The sequence below is a fragment of the Argiope bruennichi genome, chromosome 7 (assembly GCF_947563725.1).
Source record: "Argiope bruennichi chromosome 7, qqArgBrue1.1, whole genome shotgun sequence".
Taxonomy (NCBI): domain Eukaryota; kingdom Metazoa; phylum Arthropoda; class Arachnida; order Araneae; family Araneidae; genus Argiope; species Argiope bruennichi.
The window spans coordinates 127,961,263-127,975,544 of NC_079157.1; the positions used below are offsets into that span (position 1 = coordinate 127,961,263).

The following is a 14,282-nucleotide window of genomic DNA, read 5'->3' on the forward strand; positions in this document are numbered from 1 at the left end:
AAGATAGGCAGTTAAGATATACATTGATTAAATTAATCTGCAAAATTAATTTATCTGATTAATCTGCGAAAATAATTCATCTGGTTAAATCTATGAGATATAACGAAAGTGAGTACTTAAATTTTCATATCGAGATAAATATATTAATATTTTCAATTACCTCTAACAATCTTCACTGCTATATAATTGAAAACATATTTTCAATATAATAAAAACTATATTTTCATGTGTTTGGTTTATTATATTACAGAAAGGAATTCGTAATCTAGGAACATGGTAACGTTTCTAGATTTCCTTTCATGTCAAATAAAACATGTTTTTAAAACATACATAATATTGTTACAAATTTGCAATGCTGTTTCCCTGCTTAGTTAGTTTCCTGACTAGGAAGAGAGTTTTACAGATGGATGCATTTCTAAAGGATGCTGAATGGATGCCAGTCGATGATCCCTGACAAACTTGGTGCTAAAAGAATGAAGGACCCCAAATATTTCAAAATCTCAGCTATATCTCCATTGGGAGTCGAGTTCCAACATTTGTTCCAGAACATTCGATGCTTTATCAAAAGCAGAGGTGCACAGACCAGATCCAGTAGTAATGAATATACGAATTGAGAACTGTAAGTAGTTGAGCGAAGTCCCTCTTAGGGCTATTCATCTTCTACGAATTCTCTCTGCGGACTTTGCGATGTTACAGTTTTTATTACCGATTTGCTACTTGTATGTTGTTGTTTATTGCAAGTCTTGTGTATAGTCAGGCAATGTTTTAATTATGTGTATTCATATAGAATAAAATGTCTTTATATGTTATTAAGCTTGCTGGGCTTTCTGCAGTACAATCCAATGGAACAGATTTTGGAATTTTCAGTTATATATAATATTACTGGAAACAGTTTGAAATATAGGAAGGACGCAACATTCCGTCCTGACAAAAACAATTATTTTTCAATTTCAAATTAATAATGTTTTTAACAACATACTTTTTTACGTATGAAAGTTATTTATTAATTAAGATTTGAAACCTGTCACTGTCAAGGTATGTAAAAATAGAAAAAAGACATTGCTTACGAGGAAGATATGATACCAGAGGAAAATTCCGAAAATGATGATTTTCCCCTCTTTTCAGCATGAAGTGAAGATCGCGAGGCGAGAGAAAATCGTATTTCGAATCACCACATTGCGACACATATGCATATTTGTATTGATAATGTAGGAATGTTAGAATGAAGATTCCTCATTCGTATGTCTGCAGGATTGCTGGAGTTGAAGGTCGTAACTTTCAATTCAATCAAGAAGGCTTGAGGAATAGTCATACGGCGAGATCAAAATTTACTTTGAATAGTTTTCGATTTCCAAGAATCAAATAAAAACTATAACCCTATCGTTGAAATAGATGGTGGGAAAGAAGTGCTTATTTTTACAGGTAGTGTAAATGCCAAAGAAATATGAATTGATTAGTGGGAAATCTATTTTGTTCTAGAAGTAGGGACTCAACTTTCTATTGCAAAATGATTGCAAACATTGGAATAGTTTGCATAATGATTGCAAACTATTCCAAATGTACCCAAAAAAATAAAGGACCGATTGCGATAGAATTTTATCGTTTGCGGCCTTACGCTTGGAATATCAGGAAATTTTATCACACCAAATTGCAAATTTAGTTAATACTACCACCGACAGATGGCACTCCAAAATGGAGAAAATAAAAGTTGATATGAAAATGTTGCAAGGACTGTTGCAAAAAATCAAGCAACGATTTTTTTATGTAATCCCTATTTTCAACAACATATGGCATAGTCTCAGACAAAAATTCCAGATCAAGATGACTTCGTTTTAACTACACCTGTTGCAGATTGTCTGTAGTGCCATATGACATTTGCAATGTTAACTAAATTTGAAATTTAGGGGGGGGGGGGAATTCCCTGATTTCCAAAGCGGATGACTCTTTTTATTGTTTTTCAAAATCCATCAGTCATGTTTGGGACACCCAAGGAAGTGAACTCTTAACCTTTATTAATTTTTATGAAATTTTCCAAATCTTAAACAATTTCTTCCCGTGAATAGTAATATTTTGTTATTCCTGATTTTATAGAATTACCTTTTTCAAATTTTCAATGTTTCTCGTCGAAACTTTAAACATAATGATTGCAAACTATTCCAAATATAAGGTAATAAATAGCTATTCTAATAAATAGCTTAATAAATGGTTATAAGCTTTCCTGAAAATGATGAGAGAAGAGTCATTAAGAACGGTATTAAATGCATCTGAATCAGGATGCAGCAGTTTATTATCATTTCAAATATATTCACTCCAAATCAATTCATTACTGTGATCAACAGCCGGAAAAAGGTTCCGAATTACTCTCATACTCTAGAAGTAATTGGGAGTGAACGAGGGTAATCGGAAATATTCCTGTAAATGAGACTGATTAATTAATATATTAATTTGAAAAATCATTAATGAATGACACTGCAGAACAAAACAGAAAGTCCTATATCTCGTGCTATCGTTTTAAATAAAAACATCTGCAAAATGTTCTCATTCATTTATTTTAATACTTTTGATTTATTCAAAGATTCCATTGTTACAGCAAATTTTTAAAATCAACAAGGAATAATTTTTGTAATCAATGCTTTTTATACTAAAATTCTTTAACATACAATTCCTACGTAGTAATTGAAAATTGTTATGCAATTTTATTTGGAGAATTATTACAAAAAAAATAAAACGAACAATGCATTTTTAATTCTCATTTTATTAATTTTACAGACAGAAATATTAAAAAATTACCTGCTCCCTGCCAATAGAAGCATATCGGCTGAGAAGAGATCTTTGGTTAAGAGATCCTTGATCACTTCAATAATAATGAGTGATCCCAAGAAAGAAAATTCTCCTGCAGAAGAGAAATGAATAATTATTTCGGTATTCATTTTTATTTTAAAAATAAAAAATTGTATTAAAAGATCCATTTTAAAACGAAAGAGTATTTGTTAAAAGAAATAAATAATATTTTTGATTCATGAAAAAGATTTATACAGGATGATCAAAAAATAACAGGTGTTCGGAGTCGTATAGCGTGTTATGTACTGGACAAAATATAACAAAATTTTGCTACCATACACATTAAAGTATGCGGTTTCAATTTATCAAGAAAAAAAATAGTACCAAAAAACAACGATAGGGGAAATCCTGGCGCTATAAACACATAATGTGAGGAAAAAAATACATAACTATCAATGGAAACAGAAATAACCAATGAACCAAATACCAATGAAAAACGTTTATTATAGCCACTTCAAATTTGACTCAAGGTGGCCACAAGCCTGACGTTCCAGTCATTAATGGCATGCCGTACACGAGGTTTTCGACGGTGGCTCGCAGCATATCGGCATTTATTCGTCTGACATGTCATGTTACTTGTTCTTTTAAAGTAGGAATGTCAGGAACATGTCCTTAACACACAACGCTTTTCAAGCTTTCAAGTAGCCCCACAACCAGAAATCGTCCTCAGCCTCGTTGCACACCAAGAATTCTTGTTGTTTCAAGTCTTTCTACCATTCTTCGTAAATTATTCGGTCATTGTGAACCATTTAATGCATGCAAGATGCTTTAAATTTGCCTCAGCTATGTTCGAGGTCCCATTTTGATACAACAAGAAGATGCCCGAGGATCTTGTATTTTGAACGCGATCAAATGATAAGAACATCTAAGCAGCGTTGTTTTTTTTAGTTCCCATATAATGCTGCCATGGCGATGTTTTGTCTAGGAAGAAAAATGCATCTACCTACATACACTGCAATCTTCGATGAAATTGATCTGGCCACAGTACGCAGACCTGACAATCTACACTCAGTCATCAACCTATTGTGGCATCCATGATTACTTAGAGCATTGCAGTCATTCAGGGAAGCAATGTGCAATATTCAAGACTCGACAGCATTTTAAATTCAAAAAGAATCTCGCAGTCCCATTTTAATTCTAAAAATATTTTGCGATTCTAAAATAGATATAAAAATGAAGTAATAATTTATCATAATAAACAGAAATTCAACTGAAAATAATTCTTTAGCAAATTATAATATTGTCAATCGGGATAAAAAAATTTTTTTTTTTTTAAGAATTTTGAAGAACTGAAAAGAGGACCGCCCTCATATTTAACATTAATCAATGAGACTCATTTTGGAGCGCGATTCATATTTTAACTCCTTCGCGTACAATGACGAGTTCTGACTCGCGCATTTCGATTTTTAATTTCAAATCAGAAATGAAGTGAAAATCTTAAGTAATTTAAAATGCAAAGATTTCTTAAAAACGCCTTAATATTTCAAATTCTTTTATATTTTTATTACAATTAAAATAATAATAAATATCTCAAATAGGATATGTCATCTAATTAGAAAGTTAAGTAAATTCGTAGGTCAATGGATTAAAAAACTTTGCATTAGTCAGCGAAGTTGCGAAGCTCCGTCCTTCTTTTTACTTCTCCCAATTTATCATTTTCATTTTTTCTTTCTGGCACTGAATATACTGCATGAACAAAAAAATAAATTCAATTCGATTCATATCAATGCGATGGTTTAGTTTAGTTTAGTTATATTTGACTTATTATATTAATATAATTAGTTTAATTATATTAAAGCAACACTAGGGCTATTTTGAGACGGATCTCGTCATTTTGAACCACGATCAGATGACGAGGATGACACCTAAGCTGGCACTACCCCCTCTCCATACTTCCACGCCACATCAGCGATAGAAGACGGATTTAACGTGCACCGTCAGTGGGATGGAGTTTTATATATGAGAAGCGTCAGGTGTTACTGCCTTAGGAAGTTGATTTGTAGTGAAAATTCGTAGTAGAAATACATTACCATAATTGCAAGTTATTAGCCTTTCATCTCAAGTTCACAAAATTATATAACTGGCTAAATAATAGTAAGCGAGAATGGAGATTTTTTCAAACCTTTTCGTGTGGAATGTGATGCTCCACTCCATGTATCACTTGAACAGTAAGGAAGAAATCTAAAAATTAAAAAATATACGTATATATATTTAGAACTGTTACTAAATATCGTTTTAGAAATAATTTGAGAAATTTTTATTTTTCTTTATATAAAAAACATTCATAGAATTTAAAAGAGTAAAAGAAAGTAAGTTTCCCCGGGATAGTAGAAACCCTATTCTTTTTTTTTTTTTTTTTTTTTTTTTTTCCTACATTTACCATATTTCAAATTTTCGATTAATTTCTTTAGCAATAACGAAGGGAAGGAAAAATTTTAATTTTATTTTCATCCTTTCCTTTGCTTGAATTACTTTTTAAAATAATTTTTTGGTGTATTAAAAATATCAGCAGATAGATATAATTTGGTGGTGCGATATATTAACGGAAACGTGAACAAATTTCAAATCTGATGTTAATGAATGCATTTAAATTTCTACTTACACTTGATTTGCATCCCACCAATACGGATTTTCTTCTGGATCTGGAGAGAGAATCCCACCGACTGCAGAAATAACAGAAAAGTATAAAATTTCTAAGAATTCGAAACAAATCACATCTCTCTCAATATTTAGATCGACGTAACAACAGTAAGCTAAGAGAGAGTTATAGAAGTAGTCAATAGAATTTTATTTCAGTTTAGTTTATATATTGTCGACAATATCATTTCTATTATTATTTCTATTATATAAAGAATAAGTATTAAGGCTCATCGTAGAATATTAGTTCAAACTATAGATAACGATTGTTTCGATATAAATCCTATCTCTATTTTTACTACAAATTATAAAGATGAATTTGTATGTATGTGTGTTAACGCTCTGCAGACCAGACCATTTAACATAGAATTGCTACATTTGGCACACACACACACACACACACACATATATATATATATATATATATATATATATATATATATATATATATATATATATATATATATATATATATACTTTAGAGAGTGGGAGTATATAGTTCTTTTTTTTTCTATGTTTTTCCGCGATAATTTCTGAAAAAATTATTACTCAAAAAAATGAATTTTACATAGCTACAAAATTGTAAAATATCGTCTTTTTAAGGAGCAAATTTAACAGTCGTGAACATTTTTTTCTCAATTTTGGTTGTTTTTAAAAATATTTTTTGCCTGGTATTTAATAATTGAGTACATTGCTGCCCTCAAATTTAGACTATTTTTATATTTTTAGAAACTATTTAATCTCTTGATTTCTTCCCTTGTACATATCTAAATAAAGAATTATGCTTTATATCTATATAGCTCACAAAACGAATAAGAAAGTGAAATTAGAATAAAGCAAAATTTAGATGGCGCGGGCATTTATATATGTAATAGATTAATGATATCCTGGGATGGGCAAAGAACAGAGATATCATAAGAACAGAGCATTATTTGGCAAAGAACAGAGATAAGACAATTAAAATAACACAGTTTTAATATCAATAAAATGAATAGCATCATGTACATGAAAGTTATAACTAAACTTTTAAAATGCAATTTTAAATCTATTTAAATACAACTAAATATAATCCCTTTTCCTCGACGAATCTGGTGGTCGGCAAAAACGACTCGCAATAATTGAATCCGTCATTGTATGTCATTACTCTGAGCGAGAGATTCAATGAAAAACATTTTTAGAAAAAGATCAATCCATATAAATGTTAAAAATCCACAAGGTTTTTTTTCTGTTAAAATGGATCATTATATTATTGGTCATTGTTATTATTAATACTTGATTCTACATAATATATATTTCAACGAAGTTTTCTTTTCTATCTTTTTAAGCTATATCTACAAAGTGATTTATGCCTTTCATTATTTGTTTCCCCAAATAACATTTTTTCTAATATAATTCCTAATTATTTTCACATTTTTTATGATAAATGAGCCTATATTACTTTATTCTAACATGTTCTCTTATTTCTTGTTCTAAACCCCCACTTTTTTATTTAATTATTTCTAACATGCTTTCTAAAAAAACTGTTGACTTTCATTCTTTCATTACAAGTGAAGGGATAAAAATCCCGAAATCCTACTGCATAGATTCCAGAGATTCCCTTTCCTAAATCGATAGGCGTCAAAGAAATCCCTATTAGAATCTCTTAGTGAAAATTTTCTCAACTTTCCCTCTTGTGTTCTCATGCGAACAGACGTGTTCCGCCTTTGTCTCTGAGTATTATTAATCATGCCCATGGAAAAATAAATTCAAGTTTATTTCAAATTTGCCATCTTTTCGGCCACTCATCTGCAAAACTTTTCATTCATTTTAAATTAAGCTCTTAAACTAACTTATTAAATTAATTGAAATAATTTTTAAAAAATGAAAATTTTTGTGCCACAAAAAAATAAGTAGAAATGCAAGAAAAGAGTTAAAAGGGCGATGGCAAAGAATAGAAAGGAAAATAAACTGTCGACAGCCTTACGGTCTTACCACTCCTGGTTTCTGGCCACATCGTGGACGACATCAAATTCCTCGAACGACTCCATCGATGATTGCAGCTTTTCTCATCGAAGCAGTACCAACCACCTGCAAAATAAGTTAAAAGCTTCAAAAAGCAACATTCGCTCACCTGGCTGTCGGAAAATGCCATTGGCTTTGCGATCGATATTTTTGAAATTTATATCATGCAAATAAGAATCAAAGATATATGCAACATCATAACAGCGTTTTCCATTTAAGAATCAGAAATCCTAAATGGACGGTTTATAATCAACGAAGGAAATATTCCTTATTTAATTATTATAATATACGATCACATTAGAAGGTGTTTTACAATTTTTATATCGTATTTCCTGCGGCGATTGCATATGATGTATTTTCAGATGGCACAGCCTTCTTCGCCGGAAATGTCCAGCTTCGACCAGATTAGGGTTTCATTTGAAATATTTTTGAAAATAATAGTATACGAAAGAACTACAAATAGAGGACAAAATGATGTATTTCAGGAAATTACATTTCTAATTGATGAAAGGATATTTATACACCTTTGCCAGCATTTTTTTTTTTTAGCTGATATCGCGAAATTTTTTTGAAAAATACTAAAAGATTTTTAATATTATAACGGAACTTGTTCTAACTTTCCGTGGGCTGAATGGCTCAGTAGTAGAATGCCGTGAACTGAAAGCGACAATTTGCGAGTTTTATCTGACTGCAAGGCAAGTGGCTTGCAATTTGTTTTTGATTTAATTTGTGTTATTTCTCTTTTGTTCTTATAATTTCTGTATCTTCCTAAATCTGGATGATTCGAGTCATTTCGTCTTGTGGATAAAAGCAGATGTAAGGTTTCGTTCCTAGAATAAAGTCTCGAGTTGAGACGAGCGAGTGACTTTGGTTAACGCACGGTTCATCTACGCGGCAATATTGCAACGTCGTGATCAATTGGGCGCGATTTGTGACTGAGCAAATCTCAATAAACTTAGAAATGTTTTTATCTTTTTGAATATTTATTTATAGTTAATCACATTTAAATAAAAAAAAACTGCAAGAATAATTTAAATCTTGAATATTAACTCATTTACAAAATATACTGTTAAAGAGACATCTTCAAAGGAAATTACAAAATTGAAGATAAAAAAAATTTGTCCGTCACAAGACTTGAAAACTTTGCCAAAATGTCTTTTATCTACACATATCGACGATTATTTTCAAAAGTTTGTTGATCACTGAAACTGATCATCTTTCTTTGATGAGAATACTTCAATTTTCATACATTTCAAAGAGAGAAACTATCAAAGATCTTTATTTGGTTTTCCTTCTCTGCCGAGAATCAATGATACAATATAAAGAAATCTATTCTTTTCATGCAGGAACGACAACTGAGTGTTTTAAAATACATCCGTTTTTTCTAGTGTAATTTCTTTTAAACATTTATCATCCGATAGACAAAATAGTCGTCCTCTCTCTCTTTTAAATTATCGAATTCTGCCCTGATGTCAAAATTTGTGAAAAAAAAATAAAAATTGCTACAACAATGAGAATGAATCTGCTTTGCGACAACGAGCGGCGAGGAGATATCTTCTGACTATACTAATTCCTCTGAGGGAAATGAAAACGTGGCCTTTCCGCCATTAAGCAACTGCGTTATGTGTTTTTTCAAAACAAATTTTTTTCGTTCCATTTTTGGAGCGATGATCTCATCACAATATACACCTTTTTTTTTTTTTTTTTTGACTGAAAATACTTCTAATTTAAACTTTACGAAAGTCAAATCGATCCTCAAAAGGAAGGCTCATACAACAATTTTTCTAAAAGTGTTCTTGTTGTCTCTAGTCAATGCACATTCATTGTCAGCATCTAAAGAAACTCAAATATTTATTTGTGAAATTCTAGTGAATTAGAATACTGCAGACAAATACCCAAATCAAAATGTCTGATTCCAGACTTAATTCTTAATAACGAAATATAAATGCATCATTTCTTCATGGATTTATTCGACGTTAAAGCAAAAATCATTTCTACTTTCTTGACATGTTTACTATGATACTTTCAAGAAGTGTAAAAGATAATTTTAAAAAATCAAATAATAAAGGCAAGCATCTCATTTTAATTCAATTTTGTTAATTGTGAAATTATAATTTTAATCAAACAGTTTAAAAAAACAATGAATATAATAAATAGTTGAACTTTACCTTCCAAATAAATAATCCACCTTTTGCTACTTCTGGATTCTCGAATGTAATATCTAGGAAGGAGAAAAGAAAAGGAAATATTATTAATTTTAAGAAAATGAATTGTAACATAAGTAAAAAAGAAAGTAAAAATAGTCTAAATTCAGAATGAATAAATTACCTAAAGACTTAACCGCTAACTTAGCAATGAGACATTTTTTTAAATTTCTTTTTTGGGACTTGCTCATTAAAAACCGATCTAATTGTGACGATGTTCAGCCGATTTCTGCATCTTTTATCTCACCCACTTTGTCAATGGTTCTTTCCTATGCAAACTGAAGTAAGGTTCTAGAGTTTTTGAGTTCCCATAAAACTTATAACACTTGGATAGAAATCCATTTATTATCTCTAGAAATGCTTGTAAAAGGATTAATAAAGGGGGAAATGCTGCAATAAATTGGTTCATCCAATTAGTGTTATATGTGTATCTGTACAAGGCACAAAGAAAATATATAAAGCTAAATATATCAAATCTGGTATGTGATTTTGTGATTGAACTTGCAGTTCCAATCTGTTGGGAAAGACAAATTCGATTTTCGGATATTATTAGGGATTAAGCGACAAAGAAAACCCCTCGTCAGGGTTAGATTTACTAAAAGCGCTTAATTCACGCCAAAGATTAGTAACTATTGCACACGAATGCCATGTAAGGCGTTCTCTTCTTTATTGAAGGTCCACAATTTTTTGTCGGGATTGGGGGAAAACACTTTAATTAGAGAGTAGGCGAGAATATTTTGTGCAGACCCTCCCCCTAGTTATCATTGGAGTTACAACAATATAAAATTTGCCGAAGGTGATATTTTATAACAGCACCTTTCATTATATACATGCATTAGAACATAAGCATTAGAAATGATATATTTGCTCTCTTTTTTCAAATTTCAAATCGCAATTGAACGATAAGTAATATTTGTGAGAGGTAAATTCGAGACAGTTGTCGCGACGGTGAATGCCCTGTGGTACCTTTTGCAGCAACACTGGCTGAAATGCACATTAGAGCTCATCTAATCTGCATCTGAAAACAATCAGAAGGTCTGAAAGTTAGTTAATGAATAAATCGCCGCATAATCTACAGTTTGGCAAACACAGTGTAAAGTTTGAAACAGTCACCTAATGGCAGCTCCGTCAAAAGTCGAGTTGGAGGAAGAAATTAAAAATCGATTTTTTTCGAGTCCGTTTTGAATTTGTGCATAAAAAAGGGGGGAGAATATATGTAGGAAATAAAGAAAAAAGAGAAAAAATTAACGGACAGATAATTACCGTTACTTATATATCGATTACTCTTTGAAACAGGTAATTCAATAGTTCTCCGTTAAAGCGACTTATACTTTAGAGTTTTAAAACCTTCTTTACAGACTTTCAGCTTTAGAGGTGGAAATGAATCGAAATAAAGGAACAAAACTTTATAAGAATTCAGTCAGTAACATCTCTTACGTGTTTTGAAACAACGGAAACATTGGCGCTCCATATTAAACTAAAGTTATGAAACGTGCCCTTGGTTTTATAATTAGCAGCTTCTGGGAACATGATAGATGTAAAGAAAAAAAATATTCGAAAACGACCCTACATTAAAATGTAAAGAGGATATGTTAGCAGTAAAAAAGATTAAAAAAGAAAGAAAACGTTCAACGAAAATAACTTGCGTAGAATTTTGAAATGTAAATATAATGGCATAATTATAACATTTTTCTTTGCATAATTTACAGAAAAAATACTAGTAAAAGAATATCATTTCTTTAGTAAAATCGGAAGTGAAAATTTTGCAGTAAAATTCATGTTTAAGCAAAGTAATTTTTTTTTTTTTAATCATCCCGTTAACCGTGGTAAAAATAAAAACATTCATGTAATAATGAAAATAGGTTCGAATCTCGCTACAAGAACAAAATATCTATCTGCAAATCATTCAGAAGATTTTGAAAATATATATTAAAATTAAATATTAACTGCACAGAGATAAGCCTAGTTTCATTGGTAAACTATTTTTTTTTCAAATCTTACAGTAATCTAAGAATAGTTCTTGTGCGATAACGTGATTCTCAATTATTGAGGGAGCATCTTCTAATCTTGATTTATTTTTAAATTTATTAAAAATCTGATCAAAATTTGCAAATCCTCTCAGATCTGTTATCAAATAACTACATGCGAAAAATTTGGTAGTTTAGATCTAATAGTATGCCTCGTCGAGCGTGTGTGCAATATGTAGCTAAATATATAGAAAGTATGTCATCCAGAAAAATGAGTGTGTTTGAAACGATAGGTAGACATGGAAACACTTTTATACCTCTTCCGCCGTTTCGCCAGTCGAATTTCTTTTTCCAAATAGGAGCAATCAGTTCTTCAATAAAGAACACATATAAATTTCAATTCTCAGGTATTCACATTATGAAGACTCTGTTTTTTAAAAAATGTGCATCTGAAAACTATTTCTGACTTCAGATTAGATTTTTTTATAGTCATTAATTAAAATAAATATGAGCATCCCTCTGGCGATCTGCAGAACGATCATGAAATCTTGGACATTTAAATTTGATTCAGGTATATTTTAGAAGGTGGGAATGTGAACCCTTGAAGCTTTTTTTCTTTCTTCGAATTTTGGTTATTTAAAAACTAAGTCAAATTTCAGCATTTCCCACTTTTTTTTTTTGGTAATAATTTTTGAAAGAATTACCACACAAAAATGAATTTTGTCTAATTTTTTATAACTTTTCAATTATCGTGATCTGTATCAAAGATTTTTATGGGAATATGATTAAGTACTCTGATAAAAAGAAGGAGAGAAATAAGCTATTGAAAACAAGGGAAGATATGAGGGTGAGTCATTCCATAATTCACTGACAGAAAAATTTTTTGATCAAACATTTTAAGTTTTTATTGCCTTTTTATTTTTTTCAAACAGTGTCATGCTTTTTAAACATATTTTAAGATGCAGAAATAATTCTGCATATCGAACTAATCTTCCTACAAACTTAAAAAAACTACAAAAAGAATGGAATAAACAATTAAATATCAAATTTTAAAAAAAGCTAAATATTTTTTTATTATTTCAGATAATACCCCTTTAATATTTTAAAGCTGGTTTTACTTGAAATTAAAATACTTTTACAATTATGTCAGTGATGTTATAAGCAGTTTAAATCTATATTTGCGAAGTGCCAATAGATAGCTGCATTCATTCTCAATTCTGACGACATCATTCAATTTATCTGTTGACGGATTTTTGAAGTTTAAATTGTCATCCTTGTGCAGATGGTCTTTTTTTTTTATTCTTTATTCCTTTTATATATTCATTTTTGTTTTTGGAATAATCATTTCACTTAAAAGCTCATCTAAATATTACGCTTTCTAAAATATTTGAGTTGGTTTGGATAATCTTTTCTTTGAACGTCCATATTTTATCTTTCGTCTTTCTTAAAAGTAATAATTGATTATATACTGAAATTTCGATTGAAAAAATTTTGAATGGAGCAAAAATTTCAATATAAAGTTCAACAATAATAACTATTTTAAACATATATCAAATTCTATGCGGAGCAGCTCATTTCCGGCTTCTTATAATAAATGGCTGAAGGTCAATTCTCTACAGGAGAGACCTCTGGATACGGAGCTACGAATGTTTAGTATAAGCACATTTTGGATCGTGGGAATGTAGACCGTGGAGGCACTCTTCGAAATTCTGATTCAGTAAAAATGTACCGACATTTTTGACGTTGTTCTGCTATAGCTTTCAAAAATATTGAAGTAAAAGATTATTTTTGCAGTATTTTAAAATTCAAGGCACTTTTTTTCCCCCCATTTTAATGCATCGATTTGTTCATTTCCATTTAAGAAATCCCAATTAAAAATTGAATAAAAAATTAAATTAAAAATTGTTCATTTGTTCATTTTTGTGAATGGATGTTTTTAATTTCTCGCATACGAAGATAAATAAATTATTGTAATCTTCGAAAAATTCGAAGTCTTGATTTTGACACATCTTCGCGTTTCGTTCCTCCTGAGTTCCAAAAACACATTTTTAGCACTATGTCTGTCTGTCCATCTGTGACAAACATAACTCAAAAGCACTTTGAGTTAGACGGGTGACATTTGGTATCTCATCTATACACCAAATTCTTCTCAAATTTAGAGAAAAATCTATCCAGAGGAAATCTGTCTCTATCGAATAACAATTAATACGATAACCACGAAAGGAAGCGAGCTAGAATGAACAAAATTCAGTACCCTTATTTAACACCTGTAATGCAGACACCTGTCAGATTTTGAGCCAAATCCGACAAGGGGTTGACCGGTCTGTACTTTCAGAAGCACGTAAACATGATGACTCAAAAATGCAACGACTTAAGTGTAATATTTGATTTTGTACATGTTTTCTGTGATTGCAGTTGCATTTCTGTGTCAAATTTTGGTTTCAATCGGTTACGGAAAAACGCGTCTAAAAAGCAAATGCACCTTTATTAGAGAGCACGCGAGAAATTTTTGGAGTGGCCATTCCCCCAGGTTTTCCTTTTATGGCGGTTATAGTTTAACATCAAAAATAAGCAGCGATGACAATTCTTTACAGTTCTATTTTTTACAGTTCATTTTCTAATTCTCTTTCCT

At 30.7% G+C, this 14,282-nt stretch overlaps 1 protein-coding gene across 2 annotated transcripts in view; it reads right to left on the minus strand.

The window, feature by feature from the left end:
• The window catches only part of LOC129975759 (palmitoleoyl-protein carboxylesterase notum1-like), a 124,655-nt gene that overhangs the window by 16,056 nt on the left and 94,317 nt on the right, over positions 1-14,282 (minus strand). For both annotated transcript variants that reach the window (XM_056088959.1, XM_056088958.1), the window contains exons 3-7: positions 9,648-9,700; positions 7,450-7,545; positions 5,444-5,504; positions 4,964-5,022; positions 2,791-2,893 (exon numbers count right to left, since the gene is read on the minus strand). In XM_056088959.1, coding sequence (XP_055944934.1) covers positions 2,791-2,893; positions 4,964-5,022; positions 5,444-5,504; positions 7,450-7,545; positions 9,648-9,700 — 372 coding nt within the window. The remainder of the gene's footprint in view (positions 1-2,790; positions 2,894-4,963; positions 5,023-5,443; positions 5,505-7,449; positions 7,546-9,647; positions 9,701-14,282) is intronic.